This window comes from Strongylocentrotus purpuratus, unplaced genomic scaffold (genome assembly GCF_000002235.5).
Source record: "Strongylocentrotus purpuratus isolate Spur 01 unplaced genomic scaffold, Spur_5.0 spur5_scaffold_10, whole genome shotgun sequence".
Classification (NCBI taxonomy): Eukaryota; Metazoa; Echinodermata; class Echinoidea; order Camarodonta; family Strongylocentrotidae; genus Strongylocentrotus; species Strongylocentrotus purpuratus.
Genome location: NW_022145595.1, coordinates 16,935,835 through 16,958,504, shown reverse-complemented (window position 1 = coordinate 16,958,504; position 22,670 = coordinate 16,935,835). Strand labels below are relative to the sequence as shown.

Here is a 22,670-nt window from a genome sequence, read left to right as displayed (position 1 = left end):
ATTTCTTAGGGGGGGGGGCAAATTTGAAATTGTGCGAGCCAAATATTGGTACGTAATGGTGACCAACAGTGACGTAATGCGGGGGGGGGGGAGTTTCCCCCTCCCAAGCTTTAACGTTTCATTATATTATTAGAGAAAGAAGACGATTCGTTGTACCGTTCTCGGAAATAATTCTCGTCTGAATTTAGTTTCCCCCCCCCCCCCCCCCCCCCGCGCGAAGCGCCGAAAATTTTACGATTTATTAAATTATTAGAGGAAGAAGACGAGTCGTTGTAGAGTTCTCAACTCTTAATCCTCGTCTGAATACAGGTTCCCCCCCCCCCCCTCCCGCGCGAAGCGCGGAAGCTTTTACGATTCATTAAATTATTAGATAAAGAAGACGATTCGTTGTACTGTTCTCGACTCTTAATCCTTGTCTAAATTCAGTCTCCCCCCCCCTCCCCTCCCCCACCTCCAGCGCGAAGCGCGGAAGCTTTTACGTTTCATTAAATCATTAGAGAAAGAAAACGATTCGTTGTACAGTTCTCGACTCTTAATCCTTGTCTAAATTCAGCCCCCCCCCCCCCCTCCTGCGCGAAGCGCGGAAGCTTTTACGTTTCATTTAATCATTAGAGGAAGAAAACGATTCGTTGTACAGTTCTCGACTCTTAATCCTCGTCTGAATTCAGGTTCCCCCCCCCCCCCTCCCGCGCGAAGCGCGGAAGCTTTTACGTTTCATTTAATCATTAGAGGAAGAAAACGATTCGTTGTACAGTTCTCGACTCTTAATCCTCGTCTGAATTCAGGTTCCCCCTCCCGCGCGAAGCGCGGAAGCTTTTACGTTTCATTAAATCATTAGAGAAAGAAAACGATTCGTTGTACAGTTCTCGACTCTTAATCCTTGTCTAAATTCAGCCCCCCCCCCTCCTGCGCAAAGCGCGGAAGCTTTTACGTTTCATTTAATCATTAGAGGAAGAAAACGATTCGTTGTACAGTTCTCGACTCTTAATCCTCGTCTGAATTCAGGTTCCCCCCCCCCCCCTCCCGCGCGAAGCGCGGAAGCTTTTACGTTTCATTTAATCATTAGAGGAAGAAAACGATTCGTTGTACAGTTCTCGACTCTTAATCCTCGTCTGAATTCAGGTTTCCCCCCCCCCCCTCCCGCGCGAAGCGCGGAAGCTTTTACGTTTCATTAAATCATTAGAGAAAGAAAACGATTCGTTGTACAGTTCTCGACTCTTAATCCTTGTCTAAATTCAGCCCCCCCCCCTCCTGCGCAAAGCGCGGAAGCTTTTACGTTTCATTTAATCATTAGAGGAAGAAAACGATTCGTTGTACAGTTCTCGACTCTTAATCCTCGTCTGAATTCAGGTTCCCCCTCCCCCCCCCCCCCCCCCCCTCCCGCGCGAAGCGCGGAAGCTTTTACGTTTCATTTAATCATTAGGGGAAGAAAACGATTCGTTGTACAGTTCTCGACTCTTAATCCTCGTCTGAATTCAGGTTCCCCCCCCCCTCCCGCGCGAAGCGCGGAAGCTTTTACGTTTCATTTAATCATTAGAGGAAGAAAACGATTCGTTGTACAGTTCTCGACTCTTAATCCTTGTCTAAATTCAGTTCCTCCCCCTCCCCCTCCTGCGCGAAGCGCGGAAGCTTTTACGTTTCATTAAATCATTAGAGAAAGAAAACGATGCGTTTCACAGTTCTCGACTCTTAATCCTCGTCTGAATTCAGATAAACACATCTCGATACCTTGTCCGACCCCGCGAGCTCACGGGGTTAAGGCAATAAATTACGGTCAGATAAGCATTCAGGGGCCCGCCTTAGGGCCCCTGGTGGGGTCGAGGCGGCGAAGCCGGCCCCGGAAGCTCAGGGGTTTTAGGCGTTTAATTAAGGTCAGATGAGCATATTTTTTTGTATACCTTATTATTTTGCGACACTGGCAGGTCACTATTTGGCGTGGGGTCCAGGTCCAAAAATCAGGGGTTTTAGGCATTAAATTACCGTCAGATGGTCATCTAAGGGCCCGCCGTAGGGCCCTAGATGGAATCCAGGGGGCAAGGGGGAAGCTTAAGGGTTTTAGGCATTTAATCACGGTCAGATGAGCATATTTTGATGCCTCATTATTTTGTTAACACTGGCAGTTAACTATTCTCACTTTCTTGCTCTCATTCTATTTTATTTCTCTTTAATATACTTTTTCAAGAAAAGTGGGGGGGGGGGGGGCTCGAGGCTCTCGATCCCCGCCGTACCTCGGGCCCTGACATGTTGGAATCTCAAGAATCATATTTTTGGCCTGGCTGTAAATTTAGAAATTTGTCATTTTCCAACAAACACATTAGCGCTCAAAATACACGGGGCGGTGGGCGATTCGCCCCCGTGAGCTACAAAATCGCCCCCGTCAGGTTGCTCACGGGGGCGATTGCAGAATTAAAAATCGCCCCGGTGGAATTATAAAACAAAGATAATCTTTTCTGTTATAACTTAACACAATATTGAGTTTCAATTTTCAAACCTTAAACCAATGAAATGGAACTAAGATTAGCGTGCAAGATTTCTCGTTTTATGAGTAGGCCTATTATTACCGATTCAGCTCGCAGTGCAGTGCCGCCGTCAGCAGTGGTTATAGGCCTACTGCGCCGTTAGTAGCGGTGCGTGTGCACGCTGCCGCGCCATGTCTGCTGGAGCTGGAGGCGATCGGGCAAGGGCAGAAACATGGTCATGGCCTGGAGAAGTTTTTCGTTGTCAGCAAATAATGAACCTCGACCAGTAAATCAATATTAGGGACTTTTAGATTTGCACGATGAGAACGTGGACTGCAACGTGTGACCTCCTTTTAAGGCACTGCCAGTGCTTAAAAGGACGTCACATGTGATTGCCAGTGCCTTAAAAGGACGTAACACGTCCACGTCCACGCAAATCTAAAAGTCCCTTTTGAGGAGAAGAGGAAGACCAAAATGTCGTGGAATGATATGGTAACATGGGCAGATCTACGGCAGGGGGGGGGGGGTAGGGGGTTTAACCCCCTCCTCCCACCCCCCGGCCCCCTTGGGCTGCCAAGTGAAAATGTGATATTAAAGCGGGGGGGGGGGAGGTGGATTCTGGAGAGGAGGACTACTAATCTATTTTATTTTTTTCAGGGGCGGTGGGAAGTGAAGCGCCGTTTTAGCATGACTTTCTTTTTAACTCTTACTTTCACCTTTCTCAGATAACCCTAAGTTTTTGGTTGCTGCTTTATATGTAGTTGATAATGCATAATTAAGATAAAGAAAGAGAGAGAGAGAGAGAGAACCACCATCATTTTGCAATGGTTCAGGGTTCGTGTAATGTACATTTGAAACCATTTCTTAGCGCCTCGACCCTAAAAAAATAGCAAAACTATTTTTGAGGAAAAGCATTATACTGAATTAAATAAAGAATAATAGCCTTATATTGGATCATACTAATACTGATACGGACTAAAGACAATGTGGTATTTGTATAGAGGTATTCCAAAATGACATTCTGATAATCAACATTTGTTCTGGTATCATAATATACGCATAATACAACTGATCTTTATGATTTCTTAACGTGACATAGCTTCTTCTCCCTCTGCAAACAAAACAGAAAACAAGGTTATTTAATAAAAGGACCATGCGACAAATAATCATTGTGATTCAAATTGATGCAAGGATTTTTTTTTGAATAAGCAATGCTTTTCACCATAATCTTCTTTGTAAAAACGACTTTTACAAATCTCAGCCATGCAATTCTGCCACTGTGCTGTAAGATCACTTTGAGATTAGGAGAAGTGTATTATGTAATGGTTATTTTAAATTGAATGGAACGTCAACTCAGTAAGCATGGCTGAGATTTGTAAAAGTTGTTTTTACAAAGAAGTTTCGGGTGAATAGCAGTGCTTATTCAAACGAATATTCGCATCAATTAGAATCACAATCATTATTTGTCGCTTAATCCCTTTTAATGACCATGTTTTTTTTTTCGTTTGCAAGGGGAGAAGAAGATATGTCACGTTAAAGACATCATGAAGATCAGTGTTGTATGCGTTTATTATATACACAGGCCAGTAACAGCTATGTAGCTTGTAAATTTGTAAGAGGGAAAATGCTGATTGAAATGATAATGATGAAATAGCAAATAATTGAAGAGTATCATAGGTACCAATTAAATGGATATTTGTATAAAAAAGAGCCCCCGTGAAAAGGCTCACGGTGGCTCTTTTTTCGGGGGAAGAGCCCCCGTGGACAAAAAATTAATTTGAGCCCTGAAACACATACAAACGTATAATTTACTAAAAAGTGAGGAAAAATTTCGGAAATTATGTCATTTCAGCATTATTTGTAATCCACCGTTGTGGAATTAGAAATAAATCACGTTTGAATTTGAATTCTCCCAAGCCCCCCCCCCCCCCCTATCAGTACGCCAGTATCTCCTCTTTTCCTTTTTTTTTTCTTTCCCTTTCCTTCTTTCTCTCTTATTTGTTTTGATTGGGGGGGGGGGTGTTAACAGCCTGGGAGGCAAGGCCCTTTCGGGCCCCCGATCTCCTTCTTCCCCCTTTTCTTTTCTTCTTCCTCTTCTTTCTTTCCCTTTTTCTCTTTTTCCCTTTCCCTTCTTTTCCTTTCTTCTCTTTTTTTTTTTGGCGGGGGGGGGGGGGGCCAAGGCACGCTCGGCCCCCCCCCCCCTGGATCCGCGCCTGCCTTAATCAGGAAAAATGAGCTAGGAATAACAAAGTTATGTTTGTTTTAAGTAGTGCTTGCATTTCATTATTTTACTAAACGATTTCGTTTTCACTGGCTGCCTGCCGTAGCAACAAGCAGAATTTACAAAATACTTAACTCCGTTTCGTTGACAATCAGCCATGCAGGAACTCTTTCATCTTCGGAAGCAGGCGAAAGCATAGCTTGAGTTGGGAATGCCCATAATAATTTAACACAGTTACTGAGAGAACATTATACATATTAATATGAAAATAACATATTATATGACTCAACGTTGATAGAAAATAACATCTAGTAAATGGAAGGCAAAAAATGAGAAGAGAATTAAGTATAGAAAAGAAAGTTAACTCAATAGGGCTGTACATGTGTCTGCGATTACATCATAAAAATGACTAAGTACTTCAATTCTTAAAAAAAGACAGCGGTTACATATCATTAAAAACGAGCAAAGTCAACAGACAAAAAGCAGCTTCATCCGACAACATTGTCCTGGGGAATATACATTAGATTTATTAAGTTCAAATTTGTCATGGAAATACTGGAATATTGCTTTGCGAATTTTGTGAGTAGGTTACGACAATTTTTGTAATCATGAGCATTTTGGTCTGATGGGTTACGTAAATACATTTTGTATAATGTATTCTTATGTCGGATCGACTGTAACAGTCCATTCGTCATCCAACATTTTAATTTTTTAAATTTTGTTTAAATAAAATTGGAAAATGCTAATCATACAATGCACGAAACTTATTTTGAAAAATATAATAGCTATCATTTGGATCTTCTGCAGCATAGACATCCCTCCAGTCGACTTCGTGCAAATTACTAATTAAGGCCTCAATATTTCTCTGATTTATAATTCTGTGACCGATGTTTACTTTCGATGATTTTACATTGGCAACATTTAGCTTTGAAATGGTAAAGACATGCAAGTGATCGGATACATCACCATACAATAGACCAGTATCATGAAAAGATAGTAGCTTATTTGAAAGTATATTATCTATTAAAGTGGTAGATTACTTCGTAATTAGTTTAGGTTTGTCGATTAAGGGGTATCATGAGTTACTGAATTTTATATCGATCACGTTTTTTTTACCGACTCGTGGACATTTTTTTTTTTTTTTTTTTATGGTCAGTTTTTATTCTTTTCTCTCTTGAAACAAATTATAATCATAGTACAAATTACAATCATCATATGTAACGCTCACTGCAAATGTGATGACATTATAAATCAGTATAAATTTTTGTCTTACAAACGGCTTCAAAAGAAACTTACATAGTTAGTTCCTATACATCATATTTGAAACAAAAATTCATATTTTCAAAGAAAACATATGAAGAGCTTGATTCCAAAAGGAGCTAAATCCACATTTTATCAAAACTGAGTTTTTTGTCTTAAAATAATGGTTTCCTACATGGGAACAAAATGCACTATATCACATTCTAAAATTTCACCTGGAAGTATGAAATTTTTTAGTTACAATATCATGTTTCATTCCAAAAGGAGCTAAATCCAAATTGGTTTCATTCCAAAAGGCGCTAAATCCACTTTGGGTAAATCAACTTTTTGTTTCTCCACTTTCCATTCAGCCATGTACCTTCATGTTGTTTTTTTATGTTAAAGGTGTCGCCCTGGACCAATACTATATGATAAGAAAAAAATCTACCAGTTATTTCTGATTTTTACTAAATTATTAAAATTCATGGATTTAGCTTCTTTTGGAATGAAACATGGATTTAGCTCCTTTTGGAATGAAACGGATTTAGCTCCTTTTGGAATGAAACTGTGATATGTTGTTTACTTTCTTTTCAAAAGTTATTTTTAGATGTGATTTCACTGTTATTATCTAAAAGGAAAGGTTTGCTAGTAAATTTAAATAAATTTCAGTGACTTTATTGAGAAAATATGCTAAAATTTCACAATTTTTAGGTACAATATCATGTTTCATTCCAAAAGGAGCTAAATCCACGAAAAATAAAAATCTAAAAATTAATACAAAATCAGAAATAACTTCTAGATTTTTTTAAATCATATATTATTGGTCCAGGTTGACACCTTTAACATATATAACAGCATGAAGGTACATGGCAGAAGGGAAAGTGGAGAAATAAAAAAGGCGATTTACACAGAAGTACCCAAAGTGGATTTAGCTCCTTTTGGAATGAAACTCTTCATATGCAGTTGTATAATCCAAACATTTTGTTTTAACAATGTAGCAACTTATACTTCTTTTATACTGTTGTCCTGAGAGAAAAGTTTTCTTTTTTTTGTTAACCCTACCCTACCCGACCTCTCCCTTATCCCCCTCCCCTCCCCCCCCCCCCCCCCCTCTTAACCGGTGGACGACTGGCTCTGGGTTCCAATTGTTTGTCTAATACTCAGGTTTTCCCATTTAGAAAAATGAATAGTGAGAGTTCCCCTCATTGCTGCCAATTTCCTTTCTTCTACTTTATCCCCTATTATACTATTCTTTATTTCGTTAAAAGAGGGCGGCCGGCTACTAAGAAGCCGGCCGCCCACCCACCGGCTGCCGAGATGGTTGCTACAGCAATCACCGAGTTGAAGGACCACAATGGCTTCTCGCTGGACATGTAATAAATCGATATTATAATCACCCATTACATAACACATTTTGTTGTCGCTAGATATTTTGTTGAACACAATCTCCAGTGCTTCAGAAAAAATTTCAGTCTGAATATTTAGGGGTTTGTATACCACACCAACTATAATATTCTTTCTCTTTTCTTAAACTATTTCTATAAATATGGAGTCACATATTTCTGAATCAAGCGTAAGGTCATCTCTTTGGAAATAATTATGTTAATCCGCTACATGCATTTCGACACCCCTCCACGACCATGGTTTCTGTTCTCACAGATAAAAGTATATTCATCAGTATTTGTTGAAAGACTATCGTCTGTTAACCAAGTCACACTCCCTGCCTGTCAGTCTTTCTCTTTCCTACATTATTTCCTGTTAATCCAACTCTGGTCTAATCCACATTCCTAAAACAGTGACAGTATATATCCATCCGATATTTAAAGATTTTATTATCAAGTAACTAGCAAATCTCACGTCCACAACTAAAAATGATCGCTAATGTATTCCCACATTTATTTTGACTTTTCATTTACGACGGGACATCGTGACGTCAAACACTATTCACTTGTTAATATTCAGGCATAAGCTCTAATAATCAATTACCTTTTCATTTCTTTGAATAAGATAAAATCGTCAAAATGCGTTCTTCATGATGTAAATTAGAGTCAAAGGTGTAATTGGTTACTGCACAGGGTCAATGGTCATATATCGTCTCAATCTATCTTTCCTAGATCCATGATGATCAAGGAGACACAATTTAATCTTGACATATGGATATACCATAATGGGAAAAGCATTTTATAAAATATTATATCGTGTAATGCATTATTCGTTATGCAAACCATTATCATACGTATCACCTAATTCGTCTAAGTGACGAATTAAAGTCTAGTTAGGTGATACGTAACGAAGTCGACGTATCACCTATTGATTTCGTCAAGATTTTTCTTTTTATTCTTCCTCGAATTTGTTCGCAGGATATCTCAAGACTGAATAAAGCCATTATCTTTAAACTTGCCATGATGATAGATATTACTCTAACTTAGAACTGTGTGACTTTTCAGAGAGTCAAGGTCATCGTGACGTCATCTAGGCGCCATTTTGTGAAAATCAACTTATGATCATATCTTCATAACGGAAAAAAAATTTTCATTCATATTTACCATGATTAAAATCATTATCCGTCCGGTCAATTTCAGGTCAACAAACGTGCGCAAATTTGCGCTTGCGCGTTCGTCCGCGCGTTTACGCGCGCGCAAAAATTTAAAATGCTCCAAATCATCCCAAATTTATTTTGCATACGATTCAGGCCATATGGAGCATTTGACAAAAAAATCATGCACACGCGCATGAGCGCGCGTTTTTTGCGCGTACTATCATTTTGCAACATAGAATCGCCGAATTTTCTCCGTCATCGTATTTGGCATATTTTTTCAAGCATTTTGATAATTTGTTCACCTTTTAATAACGCAATGAGCGTCTGTCAAAGTTGACAGCACGCGCGGATCTGCGTTATCTTTATCCACAATACATGGGCAAAAACATGCCTATACAAAATTCATTGTAATTCTTAAGAATAGATAGGAACTCACAATATTTTTTCATATGTGGATAGATTATGAAATGGAAATATGATTTCATGTCTCATTTGACCCTCAATTAACTCATGATGTCCGTAAAGTGCCCTACCCCCCTCCCCCCCCCCCCCCCGCCCTCCCCCACAAAAAAAAATGTCAGGATGTATGCATACACAAGAAGTGGTTACCCCTTCATAATTATTATTATCTTCATACGTGAGCAGTACAAACAAGTGGATCTGGATGTTGGTGCATTACCCCCCTCCCCAACAACAATACAAATATTTTTTTTTTAAATACGTAGAAAGGCTGAACTTACTGAGGAACTCACTCCAACTAAATCTTTCTTAAATATCTTGATTTTTTTTTCGAGATTGAAGATTCCGTTTTCTTCCACATCGATAATCGAACGATCCTTTTAAAACGCTAATTGAAGTGTATCATATGGGATATATTTCATAACTGTTTGCAGTCTGGGTCACCATTCCTTGGATAACGATGATAGTATTACAACTGTGTTATTATATATATAGAATCACGTTCAACGATAAGAATATTGTCTACAATTAACATGATAATGTTGATATTTATAATCTTATATATATCCATTAAAGATACCTCGTGGCTGTAAAGTTTTATCACTATGATTCGGTTTGATTATTATGTTTTGAAATGGAATACTCATCTGTAACTCAACATTATGTTAACATTTACATATGTCTCCCTAAATATAGAATCAAGTACAACAATAAGAATATTGTCTACAATTAACATGATAATGGTGATATGTCTTTATTGTATATGTAAGCTTACTACGTGAACTTATATATGCTTTCAAAGAGAGGTTTATTTCCAAGCGGTTGAAACGCCTTTATTTTTGTTATCTTACTGTTCGAAATTACTTTGATTTATAAACTAAAAGGTTACAATGTTTAGATAATTAGTTCTACTCTCCTCGTATATGTTTATTGGAGAATGTCGGTGTGATGTTTCAATTTGTGTATGTTTTTTTGTTTGTTTTATTGTTTAATCCAGTTGTTGTTATATTTTGTCTTTGATTCTTGTTTGTTAGTTTGCACTTTGCTTTTGTTGTTATGCTTTTGTGTGTTTTTTTTTTGCAATCTAAGAATGTTGTAAATATTATATGCATTATTGGTGTTTGATGTTGATTCATCATTTTTTCAATGAATTTACGAGTTTATGTTGATGTACCCTTTCTTGACCTAGCCTACATCTACAAACTATTTGGGGAGCGAAACAGCCCTCATAATCCGGGGCATCGTAAAGCTACGAAGTTACTATATTTGATTGTGACTAAATATCATTGATGAACATATTTCTTGGGGGCCTTCCCGAAAGAGTCACCACATCCTGCTCAATAGATGTAACAGCTTTAAGTTACTTAGACCATCTAAGATATTCACAAAAAGGTTGTTAGCTTAATCGTAGCTCATTGGTTGGGCCGTCAAGTTGCTCCCCCCCCCCTCCCCCGGAAGAAAAATAGTAATGACCAAAACTTGGTGGAAAGGAATCACAAAGACGCTATCTCGTCCAAACCCGACGGTGGTTATGTTGAGACTGAAAACCTTTTCATGTGATGGTCTAAGTTGGTCTCACATGTCAATCTTATAGGCTAAATGCGGTTACTATTTCGGAACAGGTTCTTAGACCAAAAACTGATTCTTGGCCCATTCCCATCATTCCTCAGTAGTCGTCCTGGTGACGTCATTCTATGACGTCAGTATGTAAGCGGCGTCTTATACACCCGTGTGTTAGCACAAGTGAGCATTGTGGGTAAACAATTTGGGAGATACTTGAAACAGCAAATATTTATCCTGTTTTTCATTATCAAAGATAACTGCGTCACACGACCAAAAGTAAATATCAAATCAGAATATATCTATAGAAACTGGGTTATGATATATATGCTAACAAAGATAAATGGTCACATAATTATGATTCATATATCTGCGAGTCAACGGGATGAATAATAGTTTTGTCGCGCTACTATTGACAGAGCTTAGGAAGTCTGATTTCCTGGTTCGGTCATGGCTCTCCATCTTTAAAAACTTGTAAATTCGTATTTTTTTTATGTTTCATGGAGACTTTTCAAAACTGCATCATTACAAATCTCCTATCCTAGATCCTTCGGCTATCGGTTAAATCTACCTCCACATAACAAGATTATTATTTTAGAGATATTTAAGATCCAGAATAAATCCACATACAAAAACAAGAATAAGTGTCAATGTAAAAGAACAGAAACGTACGCCCTATATTCAGATAATTAATCAAAGCATTTTGGGGTTTATTGAAGCAAAATACATAACAACCAAAATGAATAATCAGCAATACCGCATTTTTGGACGGTATGAAGTAACGAGGGCAATTTATCTTCTACTAAATATTATATACTGCACCTCGCATGTGTTTCTAAGTTAATTTCATTAGTTTATGGTAATTTGTATAGGGTAAACCATCATCCACAATCCTGCGTAGCGCAAAAGAATCTTATTGTGAGTGATAAATGACAGGTTATTGTTGCATGTTTCAAGTCTTGAAAAGCGAGCCCATAGGTGTTTAAACGGATTTAGGAGAAAAGCCAACACTTTAAGATGGAATATTTGCTCTTCTTTCCCACACACTGTTGTAAATAAAAAGTAGTTTGCTACAGGGAAAAAGATTAGTCGAAGTGTCGTAGATGATCGACACCCAAATCGTACGCCATTTCGTATAGAGTATTCCAATTTCATTAGGGGAGACACATTCACACGAAGGAGACTCATGACGACTTGTAACTACTAAAAAGGGGGCAATGATTACGACTTTATATCATGGATAGACATGTAGGCAAATAAGTGTATTGACGGTAGAAAATGATGAAAGTATAGTAGCGATCGATGAAATGTAAAGCGTCTGTTTCTTCTTATTCCTTCTTCTTCTTCTATCTTTCTATCTTTCTTTCTTTTTTGGTTATGTTGGATGAAGAAGAGGAAGAAACAAAGCGGGAAAAGGAGAATGGTAGAAGAAGAAAAAGAAAAAGAAGAGAAAGGAGAAGAAGAAAAAGTAGTAGTAGAAGTAGTAGTAGTAGTAGTTGTAGTAGTAGTAGTAGTAGATGTGTTCGTGGTGGTTGTTGTTGTTGTTGTAATAATAGTACATACAGTAGTCATAGCCGTCATCACACGTGCACAGATCGCATTTTTTATTCATGGTCTTTGAAACAAGTCGTATGACCAATCAAACACTAAACACGTACCATTTTACCATTTATGCAACAAAATCTGAATTGGAAAGTGACGTAAACAGACTTATTTCTGCATTCACCATCTGATTGTGAATAGAAATGAAATCTTTGATGGGGCTGAGTGCTCAAGGGTTTTATTTCTATTCTCTCGATGTTGCACGGAGAGTGTGTCTAAGGCCAAAGTACAATTGCGTCGTCACTTCAGTGAGATTATATAAGTCGCGTTCATAATTTCTACTGACAGACGACATAACGTGAGCATAAATATGACTGTGTGTATGAATTTATGTGGATAACTGATGAAAGTGAATACTCGATTGTTTCCTTCATCTATTTTAATTGATTTGTGTTCATTGAAGGATGACTGAAGGGAGAAGAACGACGGGCTATTAAACAGTATTTCTGTGGCTTCCTACAAACATTCAACCTCGGCAAAGGATAATTTATTATTTATTTATTATTATAAATTATTTACTGATGCAGCGGGCTGAGATTCGGGGCTGGTGAGTTCTTTTATGTTTCCACGATTTACCTGCCGACTCTTTTGTCCTAGGAAGACTAGCAAGTGTTTGATAAACCTACTTCGCTGGTGGCTGAAGATTGTTTAGTGTTTACCAAGCCCTCCAGTCTCCATGTCAACGCATACCTAACGGGAATGAAGAACTTACTGTTTTCATAGATTTAAGAATCCTTAGAAATGTATCCCAAACTGTGGAGTATATTGATATTCATGGAGATTCTTGAGGATTGTTAATCTTGGATGATTCTTTTGAAATCTGAAGTTCTGTTTGGTGGAATGGAGAGGGGTGTTAGCCCGGGGAGCTGGGCTCATCGAGTCTTTGTGCAGCCACCTCAAAAGGGCAGACGACAGGGAAATAAGTGGATGGAGCGGGAAAGAAGACAGCTTAGTAATTCTAATGCTTCTCCACCATCCGTCGCTACAACAAATACACATGACCGAACGACAGACCAAATCAGTTTTACTCCTGGACGGCACCAGAACAGTTGTATTAGAAATGACGGAAAATCACCACGTCTTCAACCAAAGCCACCACCATCGCCATCCTCATCATTGTCGTGTTCGACATCGATAACTCCTCGACCCACTGCTACACGCGACATCAGTTATGATAAAGGGTCAGACGACATAAGCCAACATAAATCATCACGTGACCCTTTAACTAGACTGAAGAGCCCTCACTCGACTGTCATCATAACGGCCTCCGAACTCAAAATTTAAATTTGCATATTATGACGTTTGCATATTTTTAGAAAATTGATTGGTTCTCTGTAAATATTGATTGTTTTTCTTTCAAATTTTGATATGTTCTAGCTGAGATAATTTTTTACAAATGCAGTGTACAATTTTCCAGTTTGACAAAGGTATCATGTCGTATTTTTGAAATTAAAGGAGGCATGTCCGTTGTTTTAGCTTTGTTTTTGCTGAGCTTCGAGTATGTTGTAGCTGAGACAATGAGCTATCTCCAATGTGCACTTTATTTTTCGATCATATGCCGGGATCATGCTCATATTTTACTTGCAAAGTGGGATTTTAGAATTCCATTTTCCGTTTACGTGTAATCGCTATGGGAAATGTTTTGGTATATCGGTAACGCAATTGACTTCCGACCTTGAGATCCCGGGTTCGAGTCCGGGTATTTCCCCCCCCAAAAAATTCTTAACTTTTTTTTTTCTTGTTGACCTTTCACTGTACCATCTCCTTTGATTATTCAAACACGTAGAATGGCAAATAATGTAATAAACAACCCTATTTACTTTATTGTTACCCTATTTACACTTAATCCATTACTTTTTGGGTGTAATCCCTATGGGAGATGATTTTTTTCTCAAATCTGGATTGTACATTTCTGTCTTTTTGAGCGATATCGCCGTTAAATGTTTTGGTATATCGGTAACGCACTTGACTTCCGACCTTGAGATCCCTGGTTCGAGTCCGGGCGTCTCCAACGATTTTTTTTCTTTCCTTTTTTTTTTGTTTTTGACCTTTCAATGTACCATCTCCTTTAATTATTAAAACACGTAGAGTCGCAAATAATGTAATAAACAACCCTATTTACTTTATTATTACCCTATTTACACTTAATCTATTACTTTTTGGGTGTAATCCCTATGGGAGATGAATTTTTCTCAAATCTGGATTCTACATTTCTGTCTTTTTGAGCGATATCGCCGTTATTTCTCCTTGGATTTTGTTGATGTTTGAGTATGTTGTAGCTGAGACAAGTTTCCACAAGATCTATGTAGACTATTTAACATTATCACTACGTTATCATAGTAAAAAATTCAATCATAGGTGACATGTCAGTTATCATATATAACAATCCTAAATCGAATACCTGAAGGGGGCGCTATACCACTTTGAATCATGGCATCTTCATCATCATCAATATCGTCATTATCGTATGCATAAACATTATCATTATATCATCATCGGCAGTTTCGGCACACTGTCATGATCGTAATTTAAGAGCCTAGCTATTTATGCTAGAAATATTGAAGGCATTTTTCTAAATTGCATCTCTCCCCTCTCTCTCTCTTTTCTCTCTTGCTCTGTCTCCCTTCACCTAGTCTTGTTCTGCCCCTCTCCTTCTCTTGGTCTCTCTCATCTGCATCTCTCTTGTCCTCTCCTTCTCTCTTACACTTTCACCCTCTCCCTCTCACTGTTTCCCTTCCCCTCTTCTTCTCTTGATCTGTCTCCTTCTGTCACTGCCTCTCTCTCTTTCTCTCCTCTCTCCCCTTTCACCCTGCATCATCTCAGCTTGTCTCATTTATATGTATAACAATTTAATCCAAGGAATTCGACGCAATTTCTATCGTTTGGCCATTCACTGCCATGCATACTAACAATCGTTTCTAGATTTAACATCATAGATGTTGGGTTATGGATGGATACAATATTAATATCTCATTCATATTTTATATCAAATCATGACTGAATAAATCACTATGTACATTTTGTAATAATTATTTTAAAAAGTGTTTTGAGCTTGTTTAGTTTAATAAACAGTTTAATCCTTTATCGAAAACCTGAAGGGGCGCTGTTCCACTTTCAATCATGGTCATCATTCTAATATCGTCATCATTGTATTCATGAACATAATCATGTTTTTTTTTAATATCGGCAACACTGTCATGATCAGTATTCACAAGAGCTTATTTATGCTAGAAATATGGAAGGCATTGTTCTCAATTGCATCTCTCTCTCTCTCTCTCCTCTCTCTTTTGCTGTTTTTTCCTTCTCCTCTCATGTTCTGCCCCTCTCCTTTTTTGGTCTATCTCTGCATCTATCTATCTCTTTCTCTCTACTCTTTCACCCTCTCCGTCTCTCTCGCTCTCTCTCTCTCTCTCTCTCTCTCTTGCCTTGCCTCCCTCTTATTATCTTGCTCTATCTCCCTCTGCCCTACACAGTTGAAACTTGACTCATGGATATACCATAATGGAAGTAGAAAACGAAAGATGAAATCATGAAAATACGTTCTTCATTATGTTACACATGAGCATACGTATCACCTAATTCGTTAACGTCTAGTTTGCAGTTTGTAGTTGTAAGAGTGTTTTGTCTAAATATATGTATTTATGTAATTTTTATTTTCATTCACTGTAAGCGCTTTGGGCCTTATGGGAAAAGCGCGGTATAAGTAATAATATGTTACCACCTAAACTACTTTTTACCATGTACAATACTTTTTATCCTACCTCATATTATGTATTGCAATGTAATATAGGCTTCATACTTCAAAAAAAGAGCACTTCGAATTTGTGCCAATGCTCATTATCTAGCCCCTTCTTTACCTTTATTCCGCCGTTTTTCAACGTTAGGGACTTTTAGATTTTTGCACGTCGACATAGTGGACTGCTACGTGTGACGTCCTTTTAAGGCACTGACAGTGCCCCCCCCCCCCCTCTACACCCACCACTGAAGTACAAGTTATTTCTTCTTATGTTTTACAGCATTCTTGACACGCCCTCTCCTGAAAAAGACGACGTGTAGAGTACTAACGATGATCGGTGGATGTGTGTCTGGTTTCGGCTTCTGTATCTGCTCGATCAGTGGCAATGCTGCTCTATTCACCAGTGGGATAGCGGTGGCAGGTATGTTGTAGTTCATAGGAAGGAAGGTCACCTGACTCTTCGATCGTTTTCCTCCAGGCGCCAATTTGTCCGTTTCTGGTCCGTTTTAAGGCCTTTCTCTCTTCCTTCGTATCTCAACTATCCTAGATCCTACAGACTTCGAACAAATTCCTTTAGATAGTCCAATTAGAAATGTTCTTTTATCTGCGACGCATAATAATAATGATCATGATATTTCTGGTTTACCGAGAGTATAGCCTCATCAGTATTAATACCGTTTAATTCTCTCTGAGGGCCCTTAAATCACATCATTACCCCCCCCCCCCCCCCCCCCCCCCCCGGCGACCTTAGCCGAGCTACCATAAAAATTCGCTCAAGCATTCAAACAATTTCTTCCTGCCGGGTACCCATTTACCTGATTGCAGTCAGGCAAATCTAGATAGATATCTTGCAAAAAAAGACATTATTATTATTATCAAAGATAAACTTGAGTACTGGTAATGCGATTGCATTGTGAAAGAAAAGGTGTGGAATGGATCAGAAAAGTTAATCATATAGCACGTAAGTAATGGTGAGTAATGGTGTGTAATGCAAGGTTCTGGAGTCATCAAAATCATCATAAATTTGACAGAGTCTTGGTAAAGTAACAATCACTTACACAGATAGATGTATATGGGACACAGGGATGGGACAACACACATGGTGTCGGGGCTAGTACTACCCTGATTTCCTTATCTTTCTATGCTCATTACTCAGCCAGTATACATTTTCTTCCAAAATTGTTCGGCACATGACATTTATTTGTAATCTTGAACATTCAGTGTAAGTTTCGTAATATTCTGTGAGAATTCATTTTCTTTTTTTACCAGAACTCAAGTTTATCTTTAACTTTAGAATAAATTCTGATTGCGCGTAATTATTTATTCTCGTGTACCCGTTTTTGTATCCAGTGCTCTTGCATGATTTGTGATAGACAGCAATATTCAATAATTTGTATGATTTGTAATATTATCACCCGCTCTTAAACAATTTCATTCACTGTCAATAGAATTGCTTTAGCCGTACTCAATAGTATCTTCAAGATTTGATTATAAATGAATCTTTCTCGTGTGCATTAAATATGTTCGTCACAAAATAACAAAATGCCAAAACTCATTCGTTCAATTCCTTTATGTCAGAATTTTTTTTTTAAGGAGCAAGTGACATAGATCTGTGACACAAAATTTAACAAAGTTCTTTAGTTCGTATTTTCGTTATATGTTTAATTTCATTCGTCCGTCCTCTTTTTTCTTCTTTATCTCTTTCACATTTTTTCATACTATCTTTGTGTTTCTGCATAACTCTCTCTTTCTCTCTCTCTCTCTCTCTAAACCTCTTTCTCTCTCGCCCTTCTTCCATCCCACTACATCACAGGATTCGGTTACAGTTTTATGATCATCTCAAACGTCGTCATCGTCAAGACCTACTTTCCAGACTCTTTCCCAATCGCCATAAGCTTCAGTTTATCCACCGGTGCCGTCGGGATGATGCTGATACCTGTCATAACGGAGAAACTTGCAAACATCTACGGATGGCGAGGCTCGCTTCTGCTCATTGCAGCCATGAACTTCCATAACGTCCTGGCAGGAGCCCTCTTTAGACCACTTACATCAACTCGGCACAAACATTCCTACTCTACAAAACACGATGGTACTGCTGATAGTGCCAGAGAAAGAAGGACAGTAGAGAATTCAAACAGCTTCAGGAGTGATGAGAAGACTACATGCAGAGGCCAATATTCTCCTGTAAATGCACCCGAACAGGGATGTTCAGAAAACAAAGAAACACAGTCGGGAGCGAACTTCGGTCTCGATTCCAAGAAAAGGATGACCGTAAGACAGAATTGCGAACAGAGCTTGGGTTTAAGTGAGTGTGATGATGAAATATCTGAAAAGAATCGGCTGATTCCTAAGGGGCAGTCGAGGGCACCTGGCAATTTTACGAGCGGGTCTGTCGAAGAGGAGTCCGAAGCGACAACGGAGGACAGTGGTTGCATGAGGAGATTGATCGAACTGTTTGATTTGAGACTGCTATATGATTTTCCTGCCTTAAACCCAATAATGATTGCTGGACTGTTGTCTGGGGCGACCACCACAGGCTGGGTGGCTTTTTTGTTGCCGAACGCTCAGGAGAAGGGATACAATATGGATAAAGCCGTATTGCTTGCTTCAGTAGGAGGTAAAGCTTCCACTTTTGTATTCTTTCCTTTTTTATGGACGCAACTTGGGATGGGATCTAATGCATGCATGTTGGACTATTCTGCCCTTGTTCCCAAATATTAGTATATTCTTAGTTTGTGTTTATTGTCTAAATTTCTCGAAAGGGATTGCATCCCCCTGCCTCGCCTCGTATGTTTATTTTAGGAAATACATTAGACATAAGCATGCTCGAGTAGCACACTTACATCTCCAGTTTTGTTTCTATATCCATTACGATGTAACTTGAAATTTAAATTTCGATAAAGGTCTTGGGAACTTCATTGGTCGATTTTGCATCGGCTACATGCTCGGTAAGTGGACCACTGCGAGGACCATGTTCATCGTCTGCAATCTCATCTGCGGTGCAGCCTTCTGTCTGGACTACGTCACGACCACGTTCTGGGGTCTGTCCATCCTGTCGGCGTTAAACGGATCAACCATCGGGGCTATGACTGTTCTTATTTCCCTGATGATTGAGGAGATCGTTGACGAGTCGAGATTCACCTCAGGGGTTGCTCTGGCTTATTTCTTTCTAGGACTTGGTGAAATCGTCGGAGGTTTATTCGCAGGTGAGTCCTGCTGGTGAAGAATCAGCCTTGTGCTAAAATTACACAATATAACGGCACACTGCCTAACATTTTACAAACTGAAATATGGCCCTTTTGGAAATATAATCATGATCGGGTCCAATGCTATCAAGAGCCCCGTCTCTAGATAAATCTTTTTATAATTGCGTTTTCATTATATTCAGGTATTTTAAATAAACTGTTTCCCTGAGGTCAAACAGTGAATGCATCTACTTTAATATGCTGGAAAAAATAATAGGTCTGTTTTGAAATATTCAAGTAACATAATCAATTTTTTTAACGTGAATACTTTTTAGTTAGCAGACACATGCAAGCCCAATCACTGTGCTTATCAAACAGTGTCTGTACTGTGAGACTAGGATGACAGCATACTGAAAAGGCTCTGTAGTTGCTCCTGACACAGTGGGACAGAGCTAGGCTCTACTCAAAGCCTTAGGAATAGTGGTAAAGTTCAAAATACATGTAGAGTCTGTTCAGATTATATATTTTGTCGACAGCTGCATGTGTAAACTGTGCAGGATGAGAGGTTTCGTATTCCACGCTGATGGCGTAAATCTGACTGTGCAAATCTACCAAATTGAGGCCGGAGTTTATTGAAACATGTTGTAATTCAAAGTGTCTTGTGAAAAACTTACTGCCCCGTATGTTTCGAAATGTATTTTCTTTATGTTAAAGGTAATACAAAGTCTTGGTATGGGGTCATGAATTTGATTCAAATGAACATAATGGAAGCAAATGCGATTCTACAATATTAAGTGATCGTTGTTGCGGTTGAAAACGAGTCTAAAGTTTGAAATTGTAAATAATAAACTTTTTATGTTGTATAGCTCCCTCTCAAGGTCAAGATATTAATTAAGTTATGAAACAATGTTTCTTGACTAAAATCGACCGATTAGCTCTTCCCGTTTGGAAATTATATATCACAACTACGTATTCTGAGATTTTCATGGTCGCAGCTAACATTGTACGGCCGTATAGGCGCTATTTGCAATTTATCAAAATTTACCGGGAGCACCGGTAAATTTTTATATTCAATTTTTCTTGAAAGCAGAAGTGTTTTAGGGGCTTATTTTTCTAGTGCTTATAATACATCCACAGGGGCATCCAAATATATCAAAATGGTAAAGAATCACTCTCCACCTAATTTCAAAATTTCCCAAAACTTTGTATTACCTTTAAGGAACTCTCCCTTTGTTCATTTTTACTCATAGGATGGCTGTACGACATCAGCCACACTTACGTCATCGCCTTTATCGCCTTGGGAGTGTTAAATGTCCTGGGAGCTCTTCTGACGGCGATTGTGACCTTCCTTCCGTGCTCTCTATTCCGAAATCGACATCTGGATGATGAAGAATAAAGTGTCGCAGGTTTGCAGGTTTGCGCCAGCGGTAATTGGCGCGGTCTGTGACGCATTGCGGGGGGTTTGCATCATTACAAAAGTAGATGCAAATGAACAGTGCAATCGTCGGCTTTGAATTACTAGTCCACACTGTGGGTTACATACTGTGAGACTTTATGTGAAAACGCTCTTACATACTGTGTAACTTGGGTGAAACTCCATGTGTGAACACCGTCCCATACTGTGTAACACAGCGTGGAACAACACAGTGTGGAACTCTTTATGAAGAAAAAATATGTGCCCTACTGTGTAACAATTACAGTATAAAACTTTATGTAAAAACACTCATACTCTATGTGAACACACTATCCCACACTGTGTAATATATTCTGAGAGTCTTTGTTAAAAAGCTATACCACACTATATAACACAGTGTGGGAATATTTGAAAACACTTTTCTATACTGTGTAACTTGTGTGAGATTACATGTGAAAACACCGTCCCACACTGTGTACCAGTGTGGGACTCTATATGGAGAACAAACTATTCCATACTGTGTGACAATCACAGTCACAGTATGGAACTTTATGTGAAAACACTATTTCTATGTGAACACACTATCCCACACTGTGTTATGTATGGTGAGAGTCTTTGGGGGAAATACCACTCTATGTAACACAGTGTGGGACTATTCAAAAACACTCTTCCATACTGCATAACTTGGGTGAGACTCCATGTGTGAACACCATCCCACACTGTGTCACACAGTGTGGAACTATGTATGAAGAAAAATATATGCCATGCTGTGTAATTATTGTAGGAGTCAATGTGAGAACACTATAGCACTCTATGTAACCCAGTATTACAGTATACAGTATTCTGTACTATGTAATACAGAATGGGACGACTGTGATATTCCCCACTATGGAACAGTTTGTGAGACTCTATGTAAAAACGATATTCCACACTTTGGAACTTTGTATCAAAATATATTTCAATCATGGATGTAAAAATGGTAAACACAGAATGTAATGGCGTTTTCATACAGAGTCTCAAACCTTTTTTTCTTTTTTTTCCACAATATGGAATAGTGTCTTCACATAGTCTCACACTGTGTAACAGAGTGAGGAATTGAAATTTTCACATAGAGACTCATGACGTGGGTATGTAAGTCAAGCCTATCTATAATCATTTGTATCAGCTTTATCAGTGGACAATGGGTTTAACATGGACAGTTTGAGTGCAACTAAATGAAATTTAGTTTAAATGCTTCAATACATAATTATCTTTTATCTTATTTTATAATATATCACAATTTACTTTTATAATGTATCACAATTTACTTTTATAATCTCGGGGAAAGTTCGGTCTTTTACTAAATATGTATTCTCCATTTTTATTCAGTTTTAATTATGTCTTTGTTTGATTGTAATGGTATAGTAGCTATTTCTACAAAAGCCTATCTTTTAGCGAATGCAGCTAAGACCAGCTGATATTGATTTTGATTATTATTTAATATACTTATGCTGCTTTTAAAAGGACAAATATAATATCATCTCCGTTCCGTTAATGTTATTGATACGTGTGCTGAAAAACTGAAAAACTGAAACTGAACTGCAGCTGATATACACGTATAGATCGACATCTGTTCTCAAGTTATGTCCTGGGATTGTGATTGTGCACCTGATTTATGTTTGGTCTTACCGACAATTTGTTTAGATATTTATTTACAATTAATTTAAACGCAGCTGGAGTTTTGATAAGCGATTATACAAGTAAATTGTGATATATTTTAAAATAAGATAAAAGATAACTGAACTGCAACTGATATACACGTATAGATCGACATCTGTTCTCAAGTTATGTCCTGGGATTGTGATTGTGCACCTGATTTATGTTTGGTCTTACCGACAATTTGTTTAGATATTTATTTACAATTAATTTAAACGCAGCTGGAGTTTTGATAAGCGATTATAAAAGTAAATTGTGATATATTTTAAAATAAGATAAAAGATAACTGAACTGCAACTGATATACACGTATAGATCGACATCTGTTCTCAAGTTATGTCCTGGGATTGTGATTGTGCACCTGATTTATGTTTGGTCTTACCTACAATTTGTTTAGATATTTATTTACAATTAATTTAAACGCAGCTGGAGTTTTGATAAGCGAACTGTACAAACATCAAAATTACTATTTTCCGGTGTCAGTGTTGTAGTTGTACACAGTTAAAATTTTTGTGAACCAGTTGTTTAAAAGTTTAAACAACCTCGGATTTACGGGTGACCT

At 38.2% G+C, this 22,670-nt stretch overlaps 1 protein-coding gene across 1 annotated transcript in view; it reads left to right on the top strand.

Annotated features, from left to right (window-relative positions):
- The window catches only part of LOC100891578 (monocarboxylate transporter 9), a 28,407-nt gene extending 5,737 nt beyond the window's left edge, over positions 1 to 22,670 (top strand). Inside the window, exons 2-5 of the mRNA XM_030979645.1 lie at positions 16,096 to 16,236; positions 17,629 to 18,432; positions 18,719 to 19,021; positions 20,251 to 22,670. Coding sequence (XP_030835505.1) covers positions 16,096 to 16,236; positions 17,629 to 18,432; positions 18,719 to 19,021; positions 20,251 to 20,396 — 1,394 coding nt within the window. The 3' untranslated portion in view covers positions 20,397 to 22,670. The remainder of the gene's footprint in view (positions 1 to 16,095; positions 16,237 to 17,628; positions 18,433 to 18,718; positions 19,022 to 20,250) is intronic.